Source organism: Halichoeres trimaculatus, unplaced genomic scaffold (genome assembly GCF_033239565.1).
Source record: "Halichoeres trimaculatus isolate MK-OKI-2021-1 unplaced genomic scaffold, fHalTri1.1 fHalTri1_scaffold_3, whole genome shotgun sequence".
NCBI lineage: Eukaryota > Metazoa > Chordata > Actinopteri > Labriformes > Labridae > Halichoeres > Halichoeres trimaculatus.
This window is the reverse complement of record NW_027437181.1, coordinates 16,469,563-16,497,410: the sequence shown is the minus strand read 5'-3', so window position 1 is coordinate 16,497,410 and position 27,848 is coordinate 16,469,563. Positions and strand designations below refer to the sequence as shown.

The window sequence follows — 27,848 nt, the reverse complement described above, 5'->3', positions numbered from 1 at the left end:
ACATCCAATCTGCTGCGACCAAGGAAGAGGGCTTGTTTTTGAAAATATTGGCGCTTGTTGTGCTAGCTATGGCCGTCAGACGCTTCGTCAAATGAGTTTATTTCCAAGGCGAAGTACTTGTGTCTCGACAGAAATTGTCATCGTGTTAACACAGTGAAAAGAGAACCGTTACTGTCAAAAGGTAAGACATTTCTGTAATCACGTTTGACAGGACTCATTTGACAATATTGCTAGCTTACTGTTAGAAGTTGAGTCAGAGCTAGCATGGCTAGTAAGCTATGGTGAGCCGTGCTAGGTTAGAGTTGGAAGGGATGGTTTCAAATTGGGTTTTGCCGTCGACCAAAAACGTCTCCAGTCCTACAACAAGAAGAATATACCAATTTATGGAGTTGCCATCATTAACTAGTGACAAGTTTTGCACATTATGCCGTTATAAAGATACGTTCTTATGACGCCCCGGCAAATGGTTGTTTTTTCTTAACTTTGTAACGGGAATTTCCTGCGACTGTATTATGTGTAACATTGGATCGTGGGGAGTATGCTTTTTGCTCAGAAACTATGATGTGTGGGCCAATCTTAAAATGTATTAAACATCATGAAGTTGTTTTTTAGCGTGCATTCAACAACAATGCAATTAATTTGATTTTTGTACAGCATCTTGCCAAATGAGCACGTTACTTTTTTCTGTAAGCATATCTAGTAAACTAGAGATTCATTGTACCGTATCTAAGAGCAAAGAATTATAAGGTTGCTGTCTAGGTCAATTTTTTTCATCAACTTGACCACACTGAAGGCTGCTCAAGCCTTTAAACTGACCACTCAAATGGCTCCCCGGTTGTCTCAATCTCACTGAATTTTGTTATGGCTTTTACTCTGATTAGATCTACACTGATTCTTAGATCTTGAGTTTGCACAGTATGAGGACTCACCCATTGCCTCATCCCTGTTATATCATTCACTTTCCCAAATTGTGGGGCCAAATGTAGCCAAAAACCGTGTATCACATTGCAGTTTGTCACACGAAGTTAACCATGTTGTTTTGTTTTTCAGCAGCACTCCTGTCACAGTGGGAAGGTCACAATGTCTAGTGATGTGTGCAGCCATGTAAAGGTGGTGGTCAGGGTGAGACCAACCAATGACTCCGAAAAGCGAGAAAACTGTCGAAATGTGGTCCAAGTTGTTGATGCCCACATGCTTATCTTTGACCCAAAGGAAGAGGACATGTCATGCTTTGGGTCACAAAGAGTTCGCAACAGAAACATCAACAAGAGGGCTAACAAGGACCTGAAGTTTGTTTTTGACCATGTCTTCAGTGAGGACTGCACACAATCTGACATCTTTGAAAACACTACTAAAGGAGTGTTGGACGGTGTGATGAATGGATTTAACTGCACAGGTAAGAATTAAAGCCACAAGAAATTCTGTAGTTAACCTTGTGTCACGTTGTGCCTTCCCTTGCAATTTATTTGTATTCCCCATACATTCAGTGAACAGGCACCACGATGGTCCAGGTCAGTTGTATCGTTAATTCAGAGAAGCATGCTGTTGGTACTACAGAAAGAAGAGATGATATGACACTCATGCATTTATTTCTCCTTTGACCTTTTAGAAAATAGACCTGTGAGTCACCCGGTGGTTCTGCAACTTAGCTTGTATGCTTGGTCAAGGCTATGCATGTGGATATGATTATTACTTGCGCGATAACTGTACTTATTGTTTCATTGGTTTTAAGCCTGTGCCTTTAGTGGCTTTACTGATACTGATTCAGGGTGTCCGCGGGGTCTTAAAAAGTATTAAAAGTTGATCAATCAATTTTGGGAAAATTAAGGGCCTTAAAAAGTCTCAAGTGAGGTTTTATGAGGTATTAAGTTTTATAGGTGTTCAAGCTTTGACCCAAAAAATATCCATGAATATTTATTTTCCTCCTTTCAACTGTCCCCTGATTGGGACATTAAACATTCAGCCAATAAAGTTCTAAAATAGAATAGAATAGAAAAGAATAGAGTTACTTTATTGATCCCAAACTGGAAAATTGTTATGTTAACAGCAGAAATTGATGGAGTCAGTAGAAAAATACAAAAAGAAAAAAGAATAGAATTAAAAAAAAGTACATAAAGACTAGTTTCAATAAAATACAACAATAAGGATTGTGAGCAGTATAAACACCAGCTATAAATAATGGCATTTCTAGTTTCATAAAGATAAATTAAATACAGCATTAAAGCAAATGACACAACCTCCGGCACATGTCCTAAATTTTAAAAATGATTAGATAATTTCTCATTTTCTTCAGAAAGTTGGCCTTGAATAACTGCTGTTTCTTGTTGTGGGAGTGTCAATAAACCTGCCTTTAGTTTCATTTGTTCTTTCAAGCTTTATTCCTCCTTAGCTAACATCATTTCTGTAAAACTACAACTGTTAAAAAGTGGATGCCAACAACAACTGAAAGTTGCGATAAAGTCTTAAAACTTTTTAAAAGGTTTTTGGAAAAGTCTTAAAAAGGTATTGAAATCAACCTCAGGATTTTAGCATATACCCTGTGATTTTTACTGCACCAATTAAGAGAATCATTTGGCATTTTTCATTTATTTACATAAAACAGGCGTGTATATAACCAAAAAATTAAGCGGATAAAGTCAACTTCTCCCATAACCAGCCAACAAGCTCATGGCCCACAGAAACACCATAAAGCACCATTGCTGTATTACTACCATAATGGTAAAGTATATGTAGACTGATTAAATGAAGATTAGCCTTTTTCAGATGAAATATGTGTGTTAGAGTACAAATTATTTGTGTGTGTGTGTGTGTGTTTTGCAAAGTTTTTGCAGGGCAACACATATCTTAAGGCCTGGGCGATAAAACAATAAAGATATGTACCGCAAAATAACTTTTCCTCGATAGAATTACGAGACGTGGTGGATAGAATTTCGATAGAATTCATTCATTCATGTTTTGACAGACCTATGATCAGCCAATCATATCTTGGAAGAGGAGATTCAAATATAATCATTTAGTGCCCACAAGGTGGTTAATCAAACCTGAAACTGTTAGAGGTCACTGTTTTTGTGTCTATAGCACGTTTAAAAGGCAGGTGCAAACTCACACAGTGTTACACAAATGGCTGCAGTCATTGTGACATGGAGGTACATGAAAGTCAACACAGTTGGACTGCTAGGAATAAAAAATAGTGAAGACCTACTGTCAATCCAACATTGCCATATCTGAGCTTTGATTATTTTTTTTTAACTGGGGCTTTGTGTTTTCACCGGCTGCGCTGGTCTCCATCCGTGCATAATAAACGTTCAACTCAGGAGATAAAGCTCCCTCGCCATTAGTCAGCAGCTTAGTTAAAAGACCACTGCCACTGAATGATCTCCAAACTGCTGCCAGGGCGTTTACAATCAGTGTCAGCCTAGACACAGCACTGACCAGCTGCTCAATGTGCCCAAGATGTCATGGCAGAGGGCACGCACCACATTGGACACAGCTCTCACCTCCAGTGCAGTAGCCTGTGACCCACACGTCTGAGTTCTTCAACCCCATGGCTCCAAACTTCATTTTTGTTTATGGCCACTCTGCTTTCCCAAAGTCTCCATGGTGACAGCAGGTAGCATGCACTACATCCTTATTTAAAAAGAGCGGTTTGAACCTGCAATCCATTGCGCACGCGGTAGATCAGCTGCCACACATCCACTTATAACAAAAGTGAAATAGATGTACCTGTTTTCTTTATCTAAAGTAGCTGTATAATGTTCTTCAGTACGTCTGTCATGTTCAACCTCCGACAAAAAAATAAACCAAGTCAAAAATAACCTTCTGACGTCTTAACAACTCACTTTTGTGAAATTGAGCATTTAAGCTTGACAAAATAGTTATTTAATTTGTATTGTGATAGATATCGATATCGACTGATATGAAAAAATATTGTGATAAGAGTTTTTCTTGTATTGCCCAGCCCCACATATCCTTCTCTGACCCTTTTAGACCCTCATCTGCTCTTTGTAAAATGCCTCTTTTAACTCCAGTATGACCTAAATACTTGAGTTCAAACGCAGTAATGAGTCACACTAGCACCACTTCAAACTCGTATCTTTTTTTTTTTTTTTCTAACATGACTGGCTGACTCACACTGCCATATCATTAAGTGAAACAGATAACTAGAGGTAGACCGATATATCGGCCGGCCGATATATCGGGTCGATATTTGGACATTTGTCTCTATCAGCCATCGGCCGTATTTTCTTTTAAAAAGCCGATTTTTGATCCGTTGTATAAAATGACGCAATTTTTGATCAGGCACAAAAAAGATGAGCACCTCAAACTTGTGGGACCACTTGGATACATTACAAACTTTTGTTCAAATTATATTTATAAGTTTAAATTTGTTTTTTGACATTTTAAGAAGAGTGTGAATGTTTGCTACTGCTTGTTACATTGTGTGTTTACTCAGACAAAATACTTCATTGTTTTGAAAGCTGAATAAATGTTCAGAGGACTGGACATGACTTGTTGTAATATATTTCTTTTAGTTGCTCAGAAATTGCTGCGTTTCACAAAAATGTGATATATATATTTATTTATCGGCCTGAATATCAAATTGGAAAAATCGGCTATGCATATCGGCATCGGCTGCCCAAATTTGGAAAGCATCGGCATCGGCCCCCAAAAACCCATATCGGTTGACCTCTACAGATAACTGTTGATTTTGTCTTCTAGCAGCACAATCGAGAGATTTTGAAGGCTAGTGTACCCGTTACAGATAAGATGCCAGATGGATTTGATATCAGAGAGTCATCATTGATCCACTGAAAGATGCCGAATCAGTTAGAAAACTAGATTTTTCGGAAAAATTTTACTTAGTTGCCAGTTTATTTAGTGTTCCCTCAAGAAACTAACGTAGCAATCAAAAAGTCTTAAAATAAGTTCTAACTTTCTGATAGCTTTACAGTCATATTTTTGCTCAACTTTTATCTAGGGGTCATTTTCTTGATGGTCGTTTTGGAGGATGTATTTTTTATATTTTTTTAATATTTAGCCTACCTTATTGATGTAAATGTGGAAGGACAAATAATTGGACCCTATACCTGATAATAATATAAATAAATAATGATATAAAGAAATAAACATTTTTTTTGGTTAAAGTCAAATTTATGGTTGTCAGACTTAAAGCTTCATCTTTTGGGTGTCAGTTCAACAAACAGAGGTGACCTCAGCCAGGCTTTTCACAATATGTGCTGCTTTCTCACCTTTTTTTTAAGCGTGGTTGATTCATATCTATATTCCTCACATTACGTTTTTACGTCACAGATTGTGTGATGTTGTGGTCTCAGGTACCACTATTGTATGGATGTGTGTAACTTTGAGGTAACTTGTCTTTTAATTTCAGTTTTTGCTTATGGTGCCACTGGAGCAGGCAAGACACACACTATGTTAGGCTCGCAAAATGACCCTGGGGTCATGTACCGTACCATGAAAGAGCTCTTCAAACGCATGGATGACGCCAAGGAGGAAAAAGAATTTGCAGTAGCTGTCTCATATCTTGAGGTAAATGCCTCAAAGAAAAGGTTTTTGTTTTAAGCGTATGGCAAAAAATTTTTAAACATGAATTTGTTAAAGTCTTTTGATCTGTTCAGTAGAGACTGTTTTGACTGATACTTTGACATGCTTTGAAGGATTTTTTTTTTATTAACCTCTTTTTTTCAGGTTTATAATGAGCAGATCCGAGATTTGTTGGCCAATGCAGGCCCTCTTGCAGTCAGAGAGGACAGCTCTAAAGGAGTTGTTGTTCAAGGTCTGACCCTGCATCAGGTTGGTAGCAAAATCTGTTACACACATTCTCATATTACTTTGTTATGTTCATTAAAAATAAGTATTGGTATAATTAGAAGTGTCTTGCATACAGTCTGATTTGAATTTCTCTCAGTTTCTTCTGCAATTCACACAATATTTACATCCAGAAATACATTTTACCAGCTTGCAGAGGTAAAAAGATGATGAAAAATAAGCTCTGCTCACCATCTCTGCAAGCTCTGTCATCTAAAAATGCCTCTGCATAAAAAGGTGTAAATAGGTGAGAATGCCTAGGAAAAAAAAAACACATGTTGAAGAAATTTTACAATTGTAAAAAATATAAATTTAGCTGTAAGTGGCTTTTTTTTTGACTAAATGAAGCTTTATAGAAGAATATAGAATGAACTACAAGCTTCTTGATGTGGCCAGTCTGAGGTAATAAATGTGCTGTCTCTTAAAAGTACTTTCTAAAGTCACTTCCAGTGTTCTTCAATCTCCACAAATAGTTATCACTGTTTTTAGTCATACTGTGTATGTAAAAATATGTTAGATATAAAAATAGTTAATGTGCAGACCTGTTTCTGTTCTTTGGATCTTGTGTGCATGTGCAGTTGTTCTGTCTTAGGTTTTTGGGTCACACATTGTCCATGTCTTTTTTATCTTTCAATCATTCAGCCCAAATCTGCAGAGCACATTCTTGAGGCCTTGGATTCTGGGAATCGCAACAGGACACAGCATCCCACCGATATGAATGCCACCTCTTCTCGGTCCCATGCTGTATTTCAGGTATTTAAATCAGGTCTTGTTGAAAACCCAATGAAAAATTCATTTTAGCCTGATTTCATAGAAAAAAACAAGAAAACAACATGAAAATAATCATAAGAAAGAAAAGAAAATTGAAGAACTATGAGCAGAAAGTAATTTATGCAGTTTAAAAATAATGACTTTCTTTCTTTACCACCAGCACCCCAATCATGTATTCAAGCTTGTTTGTTGAAAGTCAATTTTTCCATTATTTTCTCCAGATATATTTAAGACAACAGGACAAAACCGCAAGCCTCAACCCAAATGTCTGTGTTGCCAAAATGAGCCTGATTGATCTCGCTGGTTCAGAAAGAGCAAGTGCCACTAACGCCAAGGGGGCACGTTTGCGAGAAGGTGCGAACATTAATCGCTCGCTTCTTGCCTTGGGAAATGTTATCAATGCACTTGCTGACCCAAAGGTGAGTTTGCCATTATGATTACTTGCTGTAGCACTGTAGGTGTGATTTATAAACAATCTGAAAGAGTATATGTGAAGACAAGCATGGTTTACTTTTGCCTCAGTCACAACATTTTAATTATTTACTGCTTATTTCTAGTTTTAAAAATGCATAAAAAAATCCAAATGCAAGAATATGTTGTTTTACTCTAACCAAGAACTTGTGGAAAAAAAAATTGCATAATATTGTTTTTTTTTTGTTTTTTTTTTGCTGTTTCATGCTAGGAATTGTTGCACAAACCACCTGGCTTGTGGCTATGGAAATTTTGCATCATGTTCTTTGAATTTTTGTTTGTTTGTTTTTGTATGCATATTAAAAGTTTATCACTCGCTGACATATGCAGAAGTGGACCTAGGAAGTGAAGAGTCAGCTGGGTATTTGGGTATAATTTTATTCCAGTTGCATACATTAACCTGTCAAGCAGTCTTCTCACTTTACACACCAGTCTCAAGGGGGGAGCTGCAAGCAGGCCACATGCATTTAGGAAGTGCTGCAAAGGTCCCAAAGCCTTGCTACAACTTGATTGTTCTCGAACAGCTTTCTTTAACTGTGTTCTTTCATGGACACTGTGCAGATAGTATTTTACCCTGCACGCAACACTTTTTCCGTGTTAGAGTCTAGGACTGCTAGTTTGATCTGTTTAACCTACAACGCCCACTGCTAATCCCCTCTCCCTCCACACCCTATCCCTATAGTTATTGGTGCTCCAGTGTTTACTGTTGGCAGACTTGGAATTCATGTTGTGGCCGTTGTTTACAGAAAAAGAATGTCTCCACTTGTGTCTGAGCTGAAATACCATTTGTTTGACTGAGAAGAATGTCTGCTACTTCTGTTCAGACTGTTCAGTATGTCATCTTCATGCTGTGCAGCACAGAGTTTTTGTTGTAAGTTGTTTGCCCTGGGCGACGAAGATACGTTTGACGATATACACCATAAAGCCTTTCTGCTGCACAAGGCCAGTGTTAACAGCCAACTCAACTCAAGGGCTTTTTGAAAATGTTGTCCAGTGTGTGCAAGTCTTGCTTATCAGTGTGGATAGGTCAAGCTAAGCTTCATTAAATGCTGATGTGGGGTTTCAGCAGTCTAGACCATGTTTTTGTCAGACCCCCAGTTTCTCTTATCAGTCAGTTTGTGCTTCAATAGTGTTCCAGTCCTGGAATTACTCTCACCCCTTGTTAACAAGAAGCTTTTTTAACATGTGCTTAAATCACTGTTCTATTCCCTTGCAGTTGTGTGACCACAAAAACAAAAAGGCATGTCAACTGGAACTTGAATCTTGTGTTGTGTGCTCTCTAATTGTGTGGTCTGTAATTGTAATTGTAAGCACCGCATGGTCATTGAAACCATGCATAGACCCTTGTGGCAATGTAAGTTATAAGCTATTGCTTAACTTGACAAAGACAAAACCCAACATTCAAACTCTCAGTGAAAGTGTTGAATATCAAACATGTTTCTGCAGCAGTGAGTCCAGCAGCTGAGTTTCTAAAGGCTTTTAGGTTACTCCTGAATGTGTTGAAGTGATTAGAGATGATAGATTGTCACAAAAAAACGGTGATCCTATAACCCTGCATCAATGAAGGCCAAATAAAAATGTTCAACAAGAAGGGATTCAAGAAACATTGATTCAAGAAATGTGTTGAATTACTGCTATTGAGTGAATATCAGGCTAAAACATGACTTATAACTATTCATCTAGATGAAACACGTTTTTAATATGTTAGGGGATTTAAATAAATTATCCTCATTACATTTACTGGGCTCCTTTTAATACTAAGAATTTGTTTTTGGTGGCACCTTTCTACTTCCCTCCAGTATTAATGAGAAATGAACCATGGGTTTAAATGCATACTCTTATTAATAGGACACTCTCCAAATTGGTGTTTTTCTGAAACTCCCTGGGCCTGACATGACCTAAAGAGCAAGTCTTTAAATCCAGATGTGACTGATTTACAACTTTTCCATGGAGAAATGCAGGCACAGCTGTGAACTCCAAATGTATCATTTTACACTCTTCTGTTACCTAACTTAGTATTTAATGTGTTACTCATTGAGACTTCCAGCAATCCCAAGTTGCCAGTAGTTAATCCCTTGGCCATTATCAGAGACGGTGCTGTGTTTACAGGCTGGCGGACAGGCCAGTGTTGTGGAGGGCTATTTCCCATTTTAGCTTTAGAAAACACGCTCCATGTCATGTTTTGCTCCCTGTTGGGTTTTATTGGTCCAATACAAATAGTGTTATGTGACAAAAATTCTCCTGTCAACCGTTTCCAGATGGAGATTTCATCGTGAGATGTTTCACCGATAAAAAAAAAATCCCAGATTCTGAACTTGGTGTTTTAATACTTCAGTCTCGTATTTTTATGTTTTTTACAAAGCAAAATCCCCCCACCTCACAGACACAATGTAGGTTTGGTGTTGTACACTTAAGGTCAACCCACTAATCTATAAGGTTTACTTTGGCTTTACAAACATTTCTCATTTCTTTCAGAGTAAGAAAACTCATATTCCATACAGAGACAGCAAGCTGACAAGACTTCTCAAAGACTCTTTGGGAGGCAATTGCAGGACTGTTATGATTGCCAATGTCAGTCCCTCATCATTGTCATATGATGACACCTGCAACACACTCAAGTATGCCAACAGAGCCAAGGAGATTAAGTCCTCTGTATGTATTCAAGTTTTTTTTCTTGTATATCTGCTCATATCTGTGGGTTTTAAGGGTTTATTTAATTGTTTGTTATTCTTTCTTTTCCTTACCTTTTAGCTGAAGAGTAATGTTGTGAGCCTTGATAGTCACATTGGTCAATACGCAGTGATATGTGAGAAGCAACGGCAAGAGGTAAGATGAAACAAAATACACAACCTGCTCAATTATAAACCTGAAACTTTACATTCAAACCACAGCAAGCACCATTACTTTATCTCTAACTGTGATTTCCTTTGTTTCTTTCTCAAAGATTCTACAGTTGAAGCAGAAACTAAAACAATACGAGGAGAAAAATATTGTACCCGGAGCTTCCAACGTTGCTCCTTCCCAGAAACAAGCAGAGATAAAAAGGTAGGCCTGTTGATCAGTTTTTATTACAAGTCCGTTGTACAGAGACTTTTAACCAGTACTGTAATGAAGGTGACACTGCCTTTATACTTTAAACAGAGCTTACATACTGCTTTCCTTGCATGTGATTTTGCACAGTGTTCCAGCAATGTGGGGGTCTATAAAGGGCACTCTGTGTCTACTAAGAGTATAAGTTGCACACACACGCACACATCACACACACACACAGGACTGTTCTGTTCTGCCAACTTGTTTCTTATCCATTTTGTCTCTGTTACTATCTCGGAATGATTTCACACCTCTATTCAGTCTCGTCTCGTACACAGTGATATGTCACAGAGGTTTAACAGGCCCTTCATAAACAGTCTGTGTAAAAGGAGCAAGTGTATTACCTGGTGAGCATCTATATTTCTCTTTCCATGTGCAAAGTAAGGGGTAATGTTTTGTTAGTCAGTGGTTATACCAAATGAGACTCTGCGCAGAATTACTTTTACCCTAAAGGAGTTGAAGTAGCAGCTACAGTATTTTTATTTGCCACATTTTTTTAATTTTGGTAAATTAATTTTAAATCTTTAAAAGAAACTATGGCCTGCTTAAATTAATCTAATCTAGACATAAAACCCCTTTAGATGTAAATGACCCCCATACACACCAAAATCGTAGCAACATAAATATATAACTCTACAGGTCGTTATCAAATATTTAGCTCTGATAAGATTGTGTGTAGAGCTCCCTGTACACAGAAACATGCAGCCTATCAAGACAAAGACATATGAAGAGTAGTCATTTGTTACATATAATAACAAAGGTGGTGCAGGAGTGTAAAAAATGAAAACTTAACTGAAATAACCAAGCAAGGGAAACTGTTTTATTATTTCTTAACATCAGTAAACACTGTAATACACAGTCACCATCTTCATTATTGAGTCTTAATTGCTTTACTGCTATAATGTAGTCTGAACCAGATCTTTAACCTTCTTTTTCATTAACTACACATTTAAAAACTATGTTCATGGTTTGGTTGATATTATTATTTATATGCAATCAAAACCTGATTGTACTGAGGTTGAACTGTGCCTTGAAACAGCTCCTCAGGTTCACACCTCAACTATGTCCTAGAACCATCAGTCACCTTGGTCAAACAACTGGAGGAGGTGCTCATGGGAGTTGTAGAGTCACCTTACCAGTGGTTTGTCTTTTCAGATGCCTTTTGAGAAGAGTATAATAAAATATTGCATGTATAGTCAGAGTATCCTGCCACTGCTGGAATCCAATGGCATTTGGTGGGTTGGTGGGTGATTAGGTTCCTACTCTCAAAGTTTATCCCTACTTCTTTTATCTGTTGGTAACTGGTCAGCTATAAACTAAATAGCCACTGTCAAGTAATTATGAACAATTAGAATCAAGAATTTACCTCAGCTGGGTGATTAGTCAGAAACCAAGGCCAATAAATGATTTATTGTAAACATTGTGATTGAAGTGTAATTACGGATCTGCAGGCAGAAAAAGAATAAAGTCTGCATTTACCAATGTATTGTAGAGTAGTGAATGCATTCATAGGCCCTGTGGTTTACAAGTGGTCCTGCTGGCTTTAGATCCATTATGAATCATAATGAAGTGCATCCTGCAGTGTTGAGTTTAACTGGGAATCGTGGTTTAGTTTGTACAGTCAAATATAAAATCCACAGGGACAAAATGAAAAAAAGATGTTGCAGAACACTTTTTTAATATATTCAGATGAGAAATATTGCAATATTTATCATTAAAACTAGGGGTGAGTATTGGCAAGAACCTCACGATACGATACGCATCACAATACTCACTATATGATGATATCATGATATTGTGATGTATTACGATATTCTACATAGTTAACTATTTGATTGAAAACCTTTTTGATAAATGTCACTTGGCGTAACAAGTGTTTCTCATAAAAAATCTAATGTTGCACAAAACATGACTATGATTGTTTTTTTATCAGTCTACTAAACTGTAAGAATTGAACTTCAAATGATTTTAATCCAACTGACTCTAGAACAGAGAGAAAACATTGATCTTACGGCATCAAATCCCACATTATCAAGTCAGGGAATAAGATATTTTGATTATACTTTGAGGTCATATTTATTAAACAGTTCATGGGCAACACGCAGCGTAGTAGCTCTTCAGAGCCATCTACAGCAGTGGAGGTGTGGAAGATGTATTGTATTCCCAACTCACCTAAAGTATGAATTTTGTATTTTAACAAAAATATTCATTTTAAGAGTTGAAATATCGATATTTTATCGAGTGTCAAAGTATCTGGATATGTTGCTGTATCGATTTTTCACACCTCTAATTAAAAATTAGGTAAGTGTCAGTTTAGCAAGTGAAAATATTTTGCCTGTTTGTAAGCACCACCCCAGACCAAGCTATGGCCTGGGGTGTTGGTCTTCAGTGGGCAGAACTAACAGGACAGTGATTGTATAGCATTATCATATATTGTTACCATAAAATGTGCTTGTTGCGCTGTGACCAGTGCTTTAACACTTACTGTTTTTTTTTTCTGGCAGTTGTCATGGTCAGACTAAGGCCAGGCATCCATTAGGAAAATTAAACCTGACTGATTTTGGAGTCAAGCTAAATTTCAGCTTCATTAAGCAGTTGCTTATGATTGGTCGGATGGCCATCAGCATCGTCTTGCATGGTGAAAGCAGAGCTATTAGTCAATTCCCAACCTTTTTTTATTCCTATTGCACCTGGACAAAATGTCAGATGGCTTCTGAAAAACTGTAGCACTACTCATGTATTTTAATAAAGTAAAATATTTGTAACAGCCTCTAAATGTGTTCCCAATCTAATCTTTTCTTTTCTGAAAAATGAAGATGTAAAAGAATTTAAAAAGTGGAGCTGTTACCGGAGAACCCTGTAATGCAGTTTACACAGAAATTTTATTGTGGTTGGAAATAGAGTAAACAAAGAAAACATTACCAGCAATGGTCAATGGCCTGTCCTGATTTAACATTGATTTTTAAGCTTTGTCTGTACATTAACAGGTCACTTACACAGTGTAAGGGGACATCTCATAAGAACAGTCAACAACTGTAATGTTCATTCTCAGCTGAAGCATGGTAACATTTGGTCCTCAAAACTAGAAGCTCCACTTATGAACAATTTGCCCAGTTCCTCCTAGGGGTTCCCAGGGCATTTCCAGACCAAATGGGATTTATAATCCCTGTAATCCCAATAATCCGTATAACCCTGCTCTAAATCTGCCTTGGAGTCTTCTCCCAATCGGATGTGCCTAAAATACTTTCACAGGGAGGCGTTCATGGCTTTTCCCTATCAGACAAAACAACCATTGCAATTGGCTCCTTTTATTTTGAAGGAGCCAGTAATATATTCCAAACCAAATAATCAAACCAGGCTCACTGTCAATCTCAGGCTAGTTCCTCCTATCATTGGTGATCAGGGACAATTCGAGGTAACAAGTCACTCCCAACTAAAATGACATTGTTTGACATGCATCTTTAGTGGTGGTGTTGTGCTGCACTATCTTTCTGTTTATCAAAATTAGCTTTAGTTTGCAACTGATTTTTTTGTTGTTGTTTTTTTTTTTGTATTTTTGATCTGTGTTTTGGCATTGTTGGGCATAATTTGTGTTTTGGCATAAAAGTTAACCAACAGTCTCTTTAAAGCGTCAAGCATCATTTTCCATAAGTCTGACCTGTACCGTACACATGAGATTAATTTGGCAGTTAAGGTAACTCGCAGTCAGCTCTAAGGTAAACAAAACAAACAGTTTTCTCTCCACACGTTAGAGAGATTGCTGCAATGTCTATAATTGAATGTAATTTGTCTTGAGCTGCAGATAGATGGTGCATTACAAAACACTGACTGGGGCTTAACCCTGCTGTTTTTTAATCTAGCTATCTTATCAGGAACTATTTTACCTCATGGATTAAAAAACAGAGCCGTCTTGTGGGCCAAGGATCAGGATTGAGCATGTTGGCATTGACAGTTTCGAGAGAAAAAAAGAAAAGCCACCTAAATTTTCATTTTGTAATGACACAACTTGTGTTTTATAAACACCCCTAGATTCATCGTTGGCTTAACATCTTGTTTTTTTCTTAACGTAGGGTTATTATTTTGAGAGAAACATCTGTGAAGTTCTTTTGTTTTAATTCAGTAGATATATGCATAATTACTTTTCTTATACATAAATCAAGTGTGCTAAATCCTGGCTTGTTGTCTTTAAGGCATTCAGTGGCATCTGTCGGGGTATTTGGGTTGGGGCGGGGGACACAGAAAAGCTGAATGAGTCTCACTCCCACACGTTTCATTCACTGGCATCAGAATTCACAACTCGCACAGTGAGAGGCTCTGAATAGAGGCTGCACGCTTCTCACGCTATTAAAAATTCAGCAGTCTAGCAAGGCCACGACGTCTCCTACGTCACTGGAGTTACATTGAAGAGTGCAGTCACATTTCAGCGACAGCTCTCCAGTCTTATTTACCTGCATGCCTCTCCTGTCTCCCCTCCAGCTTTAACTCAACTAGACAGGCACTTGCATCCATTCTAGATATAACCTTAAGTCTGTCCCGGGAACATATATATGCGTCATAAAGACAGGAATATGTTTCTCTCTCGGTCCTAACAGATCTGTCATCTTTTGAACGCTATAGATTAAAATGTGAACTGAAACAAGGTTTGTAGTATTACACAGATAATGGTGCTATATATCTGTCATACAAATTTATAATTAACAGAATAAGCTGGTAGTCCTTAGAATTATTATTTGATGCGCCATGGTGTTCATTGCAGCTTTTTGAGTTATGGTAAATACATTAAGAAGTGCTTTGCTGGAACTCAGCAGTTCATAAAATGTGTGCCTGACATGTCACTGTATCTTCTAATCTCACATGGTTTTAATTCTGTGTTTTATATGGAGTTATTCAAATAGATTGTGTGGTACAAAGCTGGGTTTCTGAAATTCTGCTGCACTCAGGTATGGCCTAACAGTGTTGATACCACAATACTAAGTCTCCAGACTGACCAGAGTTGAATGGCAGTACCTGTGAAAACTGAGTACTACATAAAGATGCATTTAATTATGTTACACAAAGCTACTGCAGTCAGTTCTGATGGCATGCAGCATGTGCACGTGTGTCTGTGTCACTTTAAGGAGCCCGTTCTGTCAGACGAGAACAATGAGTAAACTGTTCATATGATTGTGGTGTCACCATGTTTGCAGCTACATTTGAGGTGCAGCTTGTTCCTTTTAATTAGAAATTACTTTTGAAAAGTTCAAATGTGCTAATGCTAAGCTTCTCATATCTGAAAGTTAATCTTTTCCCTCTCTCTCTAGGGTGTCAGAAGCTCTGCAGCGAATCTTCACAAGCCGGGCCCAGATCAGGAAAGAACAGCTGGATCTGGAGAGACAACTGAAGGAGAATGAGCTGCGCCAGCGCTACAGTGAGGAAGACAACCTGCAGATCCAATACTTCTGTGCCAAGGAAAAGACTGAGAAGGTAGCTGATGCTTACGCTGCTATCCACAGATTCCATCATCCCTGCAGAAAACAGCTGCTGAGTCATCATGTTACTTCTCTGTTCTCTATAGTTGTCTCGGCCTCTCATTTACGCCACTACAGGACAGGATCACCGCTCCCCTGTTCCTGGCTCCTCTTGCCATTTATGACCAAGAGTTAGAATCAGTTGTAAATGCCATTTAAAGCATGAAGGGAAAATCCTCTGCAATCTTTGTTGTCTTCCACCTAAAAACAAACCTTACTGTTGAAACTTTTCCCTGGGATACAGGCTTAATTATTTATCTGTATAAAAAACTTAAATTTGATCCTCAAACATAATAGTTTTACTATTCAACAATTAGTAACTAACTAATACATTCTGAACTAACCTTAATTTTAAATCAAGGTCTGGGTGTCAAATTGCTGCTTCCTGTCATAACTGTTATGACACAGCTGATGTTAAAAAGGATATATACACTTCCAGCTCAAACAATGGAAGAGCTCCAAAAAACTTCTTTATCTTTTTGTCATTGAAGGCCACTTGTAAACATGAGCGGAAGATTGCCAGTTTACGCACTCAGCAGCAGCACATTTACAAACGTCTGAAAGAGGCAGAAACACGTTTCTTGGACAATGATGGCTGGCTTCACCGTATTGAGAATGAGATCAAACTCTTGAAGTCCGATGATCAAACTTCACAGGTAAGAACAATGTATTGACCACCTAGAACATATTCATTTTTATTTCCTGCTTTTCAAAAATGTATTTCATGCAATGTAATTGCTAAAAGTTTAGAAGAACCTCTTTGTAATTACATCTCTTAGTAGAGGATAACTGAGTTAATCTATGTTTTCCATTGTTTTAAACTGTGTCAGCAAAATGATTGTTTTCATGTTTGAGCAGATTGTGACTTAACTTTGGATCGAAACTGGTGTGAGAAGATAACTTATTTTCAGATCTTTGACATCCAAACTGTTGTAGAAACCCTTGGTAAAACTAATGAGAAAATTGCATAATTTTAGGAGTAATAAAATAGTCTGAGTTTCAATTCCATGGCAAATTGTTGTGATTATATGTAGAGAAGGAAACTTAACATTGTGGATCACAGCCCTCAAAACTCATCGCTTGCTTTTTTGTTTGTTTGTTTTGGAAGGTAGGCTGTCTCTCTACTGGTGTCGTGACTGTCTTTGTTTTCTTCCCATCTGTTCTACCAGTAATTAGAACCGTGCTCATTTTATTTCTCCAGCTCACTCGTGGATCACTGAAGAGAATAAATCAATACCCTTTACTCATCCCTCACACAGCAGCCAGTTACCTAAAACCATGCCCATGTTATTTTTTTCTTCTTTATCCTTTCTTCCAGGAACTGACCCAGAACTATGACGCACCCACCGGTCAAATGTTCTCTCTGCTGTTGTTTCGTAGTTCCTTTACGTCAGAGTTTCTCTTTTTTTATCCCCTCTCTTACCCTGAGCAGGCAGCTTTCTCTGATGAATCAAGGATCAAAACAGAACTTTGCATTTCTCTCTAGTATCTTGACCTCCAATCGCCATTTTTTTCCTCTAATACTGCTACAGCATGGTGCTAATTCAATATGATGTTATGGTGCACTGGCTTTTGCCTCATTATTTCTGCTCCCTGACCTTAGTTCTCCCTCTTGTTCAGGTGTTAGAGAGGGATCTACATTGCCACAGATTGGAGCTGCAGGTGAATGATCTCAAACAACACATCAAGCAGATGGTCCAGCTCACTGCACTGCAGGATAAGGAGAACAAACGCATGCAGAAGTAGGTTAACTATATCTTAAACCGCTTCTTTGTAAATGAACTATTACTCAGTGCATCTGAAGAGACAGCCCTGCACCCCTCTATGGCCTCTGTTTTCTCTTCTGATGAAGTGTCTGGTCCTTTTTTTTTATCCCAATTACTTTTCAGAATGGTGAACATCTTGTTGCCTGCTTTTAGTCGGCACTACACTGCCCTGTCCGGGGCCAGGCTGGTCACAGCAGCAGATGAGATGGAGAACCATGCGCTAGAGCACCTTGTGTTGAGGGAGAGGGGTGTGGCCTGGGCCGATCAGGAAGGGGTGGATCAGCAGCTGAAAAGTGAAGGGATTGGAGAGGAATCACAGGAGACAAATGAGGTGGGAAGTGTTGGGCTACGCGGTGATTTGGCACCTGTCCTGTCTTTCTCACATCTGCTCTACCACCAAAGTAGCCCCTGCAGTAAGTATGATTTCATTTGCTTAGTTATTTAATCAGGAGGAGGGGAAAGGAAGTACTCAAATTTGAGGCTTTAAAAAGCTAATGTTGTCAATGTCTCTTCCTTGTTGTGAATCATTGGACTAGTGTTTTCACTCTTTTTTTTTGCACAACACTACTTAACAAGAAAGATGTCAGTTTGCTTGACGAGTAACTTGATAACATGACCACATGTCGCCTGAACAAAAAAAGCATGTGATGAAGTCAGTTCATCTTGTGTTAAATTACAGAGAGGGTGTCATTTTATGGGAAGCAGGTCGCCCCAGTAATTACATATAAATGATTTGTCCCCCTCAATTAACTTGATCAAGTGAATGTGATTGTCTCACCCCTCGCTCCCCCAGACTGAATGAAAAACAGAGAGAGACATCACAGTAAATATGTCTTTGTCAAACTAGTAAAGGAGAAAATACCATTTGACTTTTAAACACATTCTATGGTAGCAAGTTTGTGCCTTAAATAAAGTTTGCTTACTTTTGTACAATGTGTTCATTCAGAATTGAGAATGTCCATCAAGCATAGCACTGTCTTGGTGAAGTGCAGCTAATACATACATAAATGTTTGGTTAAAACTTTAATAGGGTGCTTAATCCTTAGTTTTGGATAGATCTCCCTCTGTTAAGATATTTTTTAGATGTTCGACCATCGTCTCTCTTCACTGTAATGTTTAACTCATGGTTCGGTGCTCCGTATGTATGTAAGCACTGTGCACGCACACTGACCCTCACAGTAGACCAGTGAGTCTCAGTTTAACATGAACCAGAGCTGACGCGAACTGGGCCCATAGTTTCCGTAAGTAGCAGCAATAAATATCCATGATTTTAACGCCAAGACTTTATTAGTATCACTTTTGTTCCTGCACAGACTTGAAAGGGTAAACATGGTATTTATTCTACTCCCTCCAGCAGAGCACAGCAGCTAGCTCAATACCTAACAGTTGACTGTCTCTCACAAACAGTTTGAATAACACAAATATGAGGTTAAATTCTATCAGACTCTTGTTTACTGAGCCCCTCCCTCTGCAGAGTCACAGAGCAGGAGAGGAGGGTTTTGAACATCTTCACATGTGTAACATGATATTATGTATTTTATTGTCATTGTATTAAATTAAAATAAGCCCTGAAAGTACGTATTATGCATAGTGATGAGCAGTAGGAGTGACAGTTCAGTAACTTTTTAGAATTATAGAATGATTGGCTTAAAGTAAAAATAATCTTATATAAATATTTTGAGTTCCTCTGTCATACATAGCTACCACAAAAAGTGAATATTTCGTAAGTTTCCCAGTCAGTTGGTATTAGTTTAATGAATCTTGCAGGAAAAAAAAGGTCCTGTGGGCAGATAAGATTTTGAGTAAGTCTGCTAAAAATGATGTCATTCAGCTCACTTTTTAATGTTTATAAAAGTCACTTTTACCAAAAGTCAAAAAAATTGGTAGATCTAAAGAAAAGGGTATTCAAATATAAATCATATTTTGAAAGCACTTCCGAGAGTGTATTTGTTATACAGCAAGTAAGTGGTAGCGGTAGGCTTGGAGGGCATAGCAAAAAAAAGTTTGGGAACCACTGCCTCAAACAAAGACTATAACCATCACGTGAAGGGTTTGTTGATAGAGGAACAGACCTCATTTTATCTATATGATTGAGATAACGTTTGTTATGATTTGGCGCTATGTAAATAAAGATTGATTGGCTAAAAAAGTTACTGTGCACAAACAGAACTGCTTGAGGCATAGCTACTTATTAAGTGCTCAAAATGCTACTTCTTTGTGATTTTAAACATTTTATTTCAGAACACATAGTTTTATTCAAACTTTCAATGAGCCTTTATACGCCCTAAAATCCCAGTTCCAATAAGCTAAACAGAAAGTAAGCTAGTTACACCAGATATTGGTGTTGGAGTTATATTATTTTGAATGATTATCACACATTTTGCCGAGTTAGAAATTGATCTCTTGATATTGCCTTTTCATGATTTGTTGTTATCCTTAGGTGCAGAAAACCGCACCAAAAGAATATCGCTGTGCCATACTGCTTCATCACCGAAAGGTAAATCTACTCAGCTGTCTTGCTAATGTACTGTAGTCATAAATCTAACCCCCCCCCCTCATGTCTGTTAATCCCCCACCCCCCATCATTCACCTTCTCTCCCCTTGTCATCTCTCACTCAATCCATCACACTTTTCCTCACACACTTGAAGAGATGATGCCATGTTTTACTGATGCAGAACACACAGACCATAAAGTTGTTTTTTAATTGACATATAAATTTTTTATTGTCTTGGTGTAAGCCTTAATTTTCCTTTTGCCACATTGTTTTTTTATTTTCTGAGCATGTTTTTAGCTGTTAAAATGAAAGGACTTGTTCAGAGTAGTAAAAAAACACAATAAAAGTCAGATATGTAATATAATTTGATTTACAGTTGTGCTGTAGACGTTCTGCCCTGGCCAAAACTGGAATAATGAAATGATGTGAATACTTACAACCCATTTTATTGAGGAAAAACTATACAAAGGGAACCTTAGGGGAAATGTAGCAGAAAAAAAAGCTTTGTGAAATATTGCACTTCAAATTGGGTGTAATGATATTTACTGCAGGTGGTCTACATTTCATTGAAACATTGTGGGAAATGTAACTATTGGAGGAAATACTCCTGCCAGATGACCAGAGTTCCCTGACTGGAAAAGAATCAGAGGCACTGGGGAGTTTGTCACCACTGCTATTAAATTTCCATGGAGCTTATCATTAAAAGTGAACTGCTTTCATTTAGTTTTCAAGTTTTTCTGAGCACTCTGTCCCTCTGACTCTTCTTTATACGTGTCAAGCAAGTTTTATTTGATTGTTTTTTTCCATTTGCTCACCAACTCACACGCTGCTAAAACTTGTCTCAGTTGTGTTAACTTGGTTGGCTTCTTTGTTTTCACAAAAACCTCAAGTGACCACTCTTTAACTTTGTTCCATTTAGTGCTACACATAACACACCTACAGAAAATCCCTCACTGGATGTTGCATTAAAAGCTACTTTTAACCCTTCACTAACAGAACAATTCTTGTCCATAATAAATCAAGAGTAAGAAAATAACATAACAGTACCCAACCCTTAACAATGTTCGAAATACAGATTTAGGATTTTAGTGACAGAACGTGCAGAATGATCTGCTTTTAGTTTTTGATATTCTTGTAAAAACATATTATGAAATAAATCATCCAAGTATTCATTACACATTAATACATTTTAAAGGTTTAACAATAGCACCCTAATGATTAACCATGCAGTATCATCTGTGCCTTTATAATTGTTTCCCCACTGTTGGATTTATGGAGCCAACTTCTCATTTTCTCTTGTAAAATCACATTAGTGTATTCACTGGCTCACATTTGCATCTTCCAAAACCCCCTGTCTGCATTAATTTTGAGCCATATACTCAAAGTAATTACATCCGCATTAAACGTTGTGCTGCATTATAATCTGAGTGAAATGACAGGATAGTGGGTGGTGGATGTGTTTGTATGTGAAGATTTTGTTTAGGGCACCAACTGCTCCGTTCACATCCTGACACTGTTTGTAACTCCCTTACTGCTTCCTCAGCTGTTAATGGTAGTCACTGCAGCATGTTATGAGAAGTAGCTCCACCCTGCAGCTTGAAAAGCCAATCAAATTCCACTGCTTTAAGAGAGGGCTGGGGTGTTGAAGGAGCATTAACGCTTTGAGGACTGGTTAATAATAGCAAAGCACACAAATGTGAGCCCTTTGAGGGGAATGTTTCTGTATTTTACTATTTGGTGTTGATCAGAAGATGTCCACACATGCAGTTATTAATAGCTTTATCGTTTTTTCATTCAGCTTCCTCCCTCTGCCTCTTTTTTGTTGTTCTTTTTATACTCCTATTTGATCCTTTCCCCTCCGCTTCTCTCATCTATTTTTTCCTCCTTCTATTTTGCAGTCCCTTTTGCTTCAAACATCGGTTTGTCTGGCTTTTTTCTTCATTCTACCTTTCTTTTCCTCCTACCCTCAAATGTTTTTCTCTGTCTGCCTAGCATATAACCCTCCCAATCCCTCTTGAGCTTCATTCATGAAAATGCAGATCCACAGCAGGGCAGGAAAAAACGTCAACAGACGTAAACTCCCTCGCTCCACCAACCAGAAAAGGCGCACTATAAAAAACAGGCAGCAGCAACCAGGCGACCCTAATTCAGTGCAGCTTCCACCAGAAATAGCAACTCATGCATGTATTAATCCCCTACAAGCCAAAAATATGTGATTGAAGGAACTCTGCTGCCATTTATTGCTGGGGACAACTCCTCTGCCACTGAAAAGTGCTATTTATCATCGTCTCCTCTCTCTCTCTGTGCTGTCTGAAGTCTGACTCACATTTTCTAAATATTACATTTTGATATTCAGGGCCATATATAAATCAGTCATTCACCTTTATATTAACTGTTCTCACTTCCTTTATGTGCTGGCATTTTTCCTTTTTTAGCCCCCTCCTTAACCCCCACCACACCTCTGCAGGAAATGCCATGAGTGTAATAGTGTTCATAATGGGATGCAGACACAGTGATTCAACCCTGTTCTTCCTTGTAGACGCTGCTGTCATTTTCCAATTAAGTTACACAATGTGGCTAAAGACTACTGGATTAAAATGTCACACATCCATCAATCAAAATCTTTTTCATCAACACCCTTATTTTTTATGTAGAATCACCAAATGCTTTTTTTGCTGTAATTACCAGTGAATAATGCAAATTGATTTCATTCACTGTCATTGATTTATACCTCAGTCAACACATCAGACTTCAAAAACTCAATAGTATACAAATTCTTAGGTATCTATGTATCCATACCCTAATGAATAGCATCAAGGAAGCCATGTAAAATACAAGTGTTTTTCATTATTTTATTTATTTTATTTTATTAAATTAAAAAAAAGTTAACAAAATAAATGTCTTATCTGTTCCTTCTTGGGACTCTTAATACATGCTGTTTCAAGGTTGCAAAGTTGTGAAATGCAAACTGTCAAAGACATTTTAAACTTTGACATTTTTAAAGGAAAACTATGGAGGAAAATTACCAAATGTACAATTTAAGCTTCAGAAAGTTCATACTTTCTGAAATGCAGGAAGGCTAACACTTGTAAGCACCAGTTTAACACCACTTAAATGTCTGTTGACCATCAATGATCATTGCCTTTTGTTATTTTATTTAAGACAGAAGAAACAAGATGGATGCAAAACAGGAGCCCATTCCCAGAATGCCCATCAGGAGAAATTTGTGTGCTTCACTACCACCAGAGAGCCCCCATGTTGTTGCCAAGACCCAAAAGTTTGAGGAGGGTCTTTTCCCTCTGCAGTGTACACCAGAACCTGCTAAGCAAACTATACCCATCTTACCAACGAGCTCTTCCAGTGCCATGGATCCCAACATGACTTATGAAGTTTTAGACAATGACGATCAAACTACAAGTAACACAACCATCAACATAAGTGAAGGAAGTCCCTGTCAATCCTCAAAGTCCACAGACTTCCCAGGTTCCAGTCGACTGTTCCTTCCCCCCAAGAACAACGAGGGGAGCCAGGTTGTAGCAAAAAAGTAAGAAACATGTTTTTTCTTATTCAATTTACTTTGATTTGTGAAGTTTAGCTTTGTTTCCAATTATTTCAAAGTTACAGTTTTGCACAACAAACATGGTTGGGCTAGATAGGTCCTCCCTTGCAGAAGTCAGTTTCCTAACATCACAGTTCAATTTTCATGATGTTATGTATGGGGGATTAAACGTTTGACTCCATACATTCAGTATATTGGTTGCCTTTTAGATTGTTTGTTTGAGTGTTTTTTGAGTCTTAAACTAATATCTGTACACCCACATAGTGCTTACTGTACCCTTGTGATCACTTCAAAATGCACTGCTTCAATAGCCAGCCCCTCTCACATAGCAGTGAAACACACTCCTCGTCATGGGGCTTTTTGGGAAATACCAAAGAAAATACTGCTGTCACGACAGAAACTGAAACTGATAAAACATCCCGGTTTAACAGCAGGCATACTTTCTCATATGTCGAGTGTAGAGTGGAGGATTACACCATCTACCATTGCACATCAAATCCATTTGTTTCACTGTCTTAGCTCAAATTGATCAAAGAATTTGAACCCAACATACATTTCTCAGTAAAGGAGAGTAAGCCAATGAGTTTATTTTGTTGTCACTTTTAGTGTTAAAACAGAGCAAAACCAATATAAGCATCATTACATCATCTATACCTCTGACATGTGAGGCAGCTTGTTGGCAGCCAAGAATTCATATTATCTTCTGAACATATGGCATTAATCATAAGAGTGAATTCTGAGCCTGTCTCCAAACATTAACTGTTAACTTATGTAGCACACAAGTTTTTACCTCTCAGTTCTTCATTTTATCCTTTTCAAACGCCCTAGGTTATAGCAGAAGCATGAAGATTCATTATTCACATCATGTAATCTAGACATTTCTTTTGAATTAAACATTGCTCCCTAAAAAGCATACATAACTTTGTTACATTTTCTAAAAAGTTCAGGGAAACCTTGTAGGTGGAATAAGCCACATACGATGTTTTGAAGCAACTAGTACACATATATTACAACAGCTTCCATTCAAGAATTTTGAACAACTGGAGTAAAAAAAAACTAAAAACTGAGTAGAAAACCGTTTAAAACTTACAAACCTTTCGAAGCTTTATCAAAACCGAGCATTTTGCTGTGTGAGCAATTGTTAAAGTTATGTTCTTTAGAGGAACTAAAACAGGAATATTCACCCCTTAATCATCAATGAACTCCTTCAATAGTAGGAGCTGGAGAAAAAAAAAACGTCTTCAGATACAACAAAATTTGCATACTCAAATTTCTTATTGCAGCTGCATCAAAACAAAGGATCACATAACAAAGGTACACACTTGTTTACAGAAAACTTTGAAAACAACAGAGACACAATGATGAGCTGCAAGCCTTTGATTAATCTGATTTTGAACACAAAGGGAAGCATACATGGTCCCATGTTATGTCTGAACTACAGTGATGTCATGATAATGTGAACCCATCCTCTACAGACCGCAGACGCTGTCTTTACAAGAAGTGAGACGAGCCAACCCAACATACATGAGCATGACGTCTGCTGCACAAGGAAAACGGAAATTTCAGGGGTAATGTTGAAAAAAGTTTTTCCGTTACATGCACGCTGACAGATACTGATCGAACTGTGTCATGATGAGTTTTCCATCCTTCTTTCCCCGTTTTATTCACAATGGCAGTATCCGAGAAGAGTTATCACAGGCTCTCTCTGCCCCGAAGCGTATAAAGAAAGACGCGTCAGTGGCCCGGAGACCACTCAGAGTGCACCGCTTGGCTGGTAGGTGTCAACAGAAAGTACATGGGAAAAAGACATTTAACACTTAAATTCATACCAGAAAGCAAAATCTTATCATGGATGGATGGATAGATGAATTTGTACATTGATTGATATTAGATAAGTTGATAGAGAGGTAGACAGATACATAGATTTATAACTATAGATAGATATATGGCTAAATAGATATGTAGCTGAATTAATTCATAGATATGTAGATAGTTTTGTTTTAAGATAGATATTGTTTTTATTCTACAATTTTGTGTTTGGATAAATTGAATATAAAACGTAAAAAACAAAAGTTGTATCAATTGTTAAATGTGGCTTTAATCATTACGTTTACCTGCATTTATTAAGAGCTGTGATGTAAATTCTGGGAACAAAAATCCTGTTAAATTTTGATTACTCTTTTCTCTGTGGGTTGTCTGTCTTCAGGTTCAGAGGAGAACAAACCTCGAAGGGTTGTGAGGAGCATATCTGAGGGAAATCTCAGCCTCCTTGAACCTCAGAGGTCCAAATCCATTTTTTATAAAACATCTCAACAGATCAAACGAGTGACCAAACGGATGTGAAAGAATGCTGTTTGAATGTAGCAACTTCACTTTTAGCATATTGTTAATACACCTCTGTTTCTAATGCCTTGCTTCTCTGTCCTATCCATCTGTGCTGAAATATTTTATCGAACTTTGGAAAAAAAAACATTACTGCTCAGAACCCATTTGTCAATGAAACAGGATTCTTGGATTTGGCCTTGCTCTGTGCTGAGGATTTACTTGACTGTACATAAACCTTGTGTAGTTTTAATCATATTTTTATTGTTATATTTGTACCATACTAACAGCCAGAAATAAAAGTGGTGTCTTGATTTTCTGTGTTTTGAACTGTTCTCTCAAACAGTCCGCCTGGTAGGTAACCTGAATGTCTTCAGGGCAGCTAATTTTAGTATAGGGGTAAACTATAAATATGACCTTTTATGGTGGTGACTGGGTGTTTTGTGGTTCTGCATGTGGTTTTATTTTGCCTAATGTACAGCTGATAACATGGGGTTATAGATTTTTCATAAAATGTATTGTAGCAGAATCCATGGCTGTTATTTGAGAAATAAATCCCTTTTTAAAATTGTATATCTGTTATGTTGTGCTATTGATGATGAGTCTGAAATATGGATCTCAATGAGGTGTAGGCTACAAGATGTTCCTGTGGTAAATAGATGACAAAGGACTGGCTAGCAGAGGATGTAAAATACAATAGAAAGGGAAAAAATGAACTGGCCAAGAGGTGACTCACAGAGTCTCACACAAAGATAACTTTCTCAACATCTTCCTTACCAAAAAAAAATCTGATTCTGCCCTCTGGAAAACAGGTGAACCCTGAGTGTAATGATTGATAGGATGCTGTTGGATAAGTGTGTTCCACCGTTCAAGAGAACACAGACTCCACCAGGGCCTTGAAAGGGGTGTTGTTGATCACTCAATGCTTTTCAAAAATTCAAATAGGATTCTCACTTTAGCGCAGTAATAGGATGTATGGTGATTCTGAATAATAATTTTAACTTACAAACATATTATGCTCACAGTGATGTCGAAACTGTTAGTAGAAAGTAACTTACTCTGAAGTAAATTAAAGAAACAGAGAAATGGTTAAATTGCTAACAAAGAGAAAACAGTTGATCATAATTACTATAAAAATGCAAAAAAATATACTGTGACTTCACAGTCAACATAGTAATATTTCAGTATGAAAGTCTTTTGGAACAATACAAATTCTCTAAGTTCAACAGACTTAGTCATTGTAAGAATCAACATGATTTAAATGCATGCCTTGATATTTTTGACGATATCAATTGCAGATAAACTTTCCCCGGAAGAAGATAGCATTATGGTGAAGGGGAACTTGATTTCTTCATGAGGGCCTGGTGAGGCAGGTAGCTGGAAAGAAATAACAGTAAGTAACCACTGTCATTTTGAAATTGTTCTCAGATATTTTTGTCTTTTGTTTCATTTTTAGCCCCATCTAATATGAAACCGTTTTTACATCCTGAACTTAAATGTCAAAAAATACCTTCTGGATCTATGACGAGGGTGGGACCTGGTTGCTGTCTGGAGAGAACTAGACTTGTCACTTTGAATTCAGTCTTGCAACTTTCAGTGGCACAGCATTCAGTGTGATCCTTATTTTTAGCTCAGGAGCTCAATGCATATATCAGCACTGTACTGCGCAAGCACTGACACCCTCTCATGCTCTCATTCACAAGAATCCCTTCATGGTGTGTGTGTGTGTGTGTGTGTGAGGGAGAGAGAGAGCGTGTGTGTGCGCACACAAGAAGGAAGGTCTTGGCTAAAGTTTATTAACTTTCTCTTAGCCAATAGGGTGCCTTGTGCGTTTTTCCTGCTGACCAATGGGACAGATTGAGAGGTTGGAGGTGGGTGTTGCTTAGCAACTGCAGGTAGAATCTCAGATCATGTCGGACCCATTGTTTTATCTTGCCTCCCTGAGAGACATAACATGCTATGTGTTGTGATTTGTTAGTAAAAAAAAAAACACCTCTGTGCAAATGCGTCACAAAGTTGTTAACTCTATTTTTGTATCGTT

General features: G+C 37.7%; 1 protein-coding gene across 2 annotated transcripts; it reads left to right on the top strand.

Moving 5' to 3' along the window:
- Positions 1-13: 13 nt before the first annotated feature.
- On the top strand, positions 14-26,338 carry kif18a (kinesin family member 18A). Of its 2 annotated transcripts, none has more exons than XM_074666313.1 (18): positions 14-181; positions 1,054-1,396; positions 5,390-5,547; positions 5,707-5,811; positions 6,469-6,579; positions 6,819-7,016; positions 9,544-9,720; positions 9,820-9,894; positions 10,013-10,113; positions 15,459-15,621; positions 16,157-16,321; positions 17,286-17,407; positions 17,555-17,844; positions 19,872-19,928; positions 23,089-23,470; positions 24,961-25,053; positions 25,162-25,259; positions 25,692-26,338. In XM_074666313.1, exons 2-18 carry the CDS (start codon positions 1,081-1,083, stop codon positions 25,826-25,828), a joined length of 2,748 nt encoding a protein of 915 aa, XP_074522414.1. In that variant the 5' UTR covers positions 14-181; positions 1,054-1,080; the 3' UTR covers positions 25,829-26,338. The 2 variants fall into 2 exon arrangements, with proteins under 2 accessions (XP_074522414.1, XP_074522413.1); XM_074666312.1 differs by having other exon boundaries at positions 1,051-1,396.
- Positions 26,339-27,848: the final 1,510 nt, after the last annotated feature.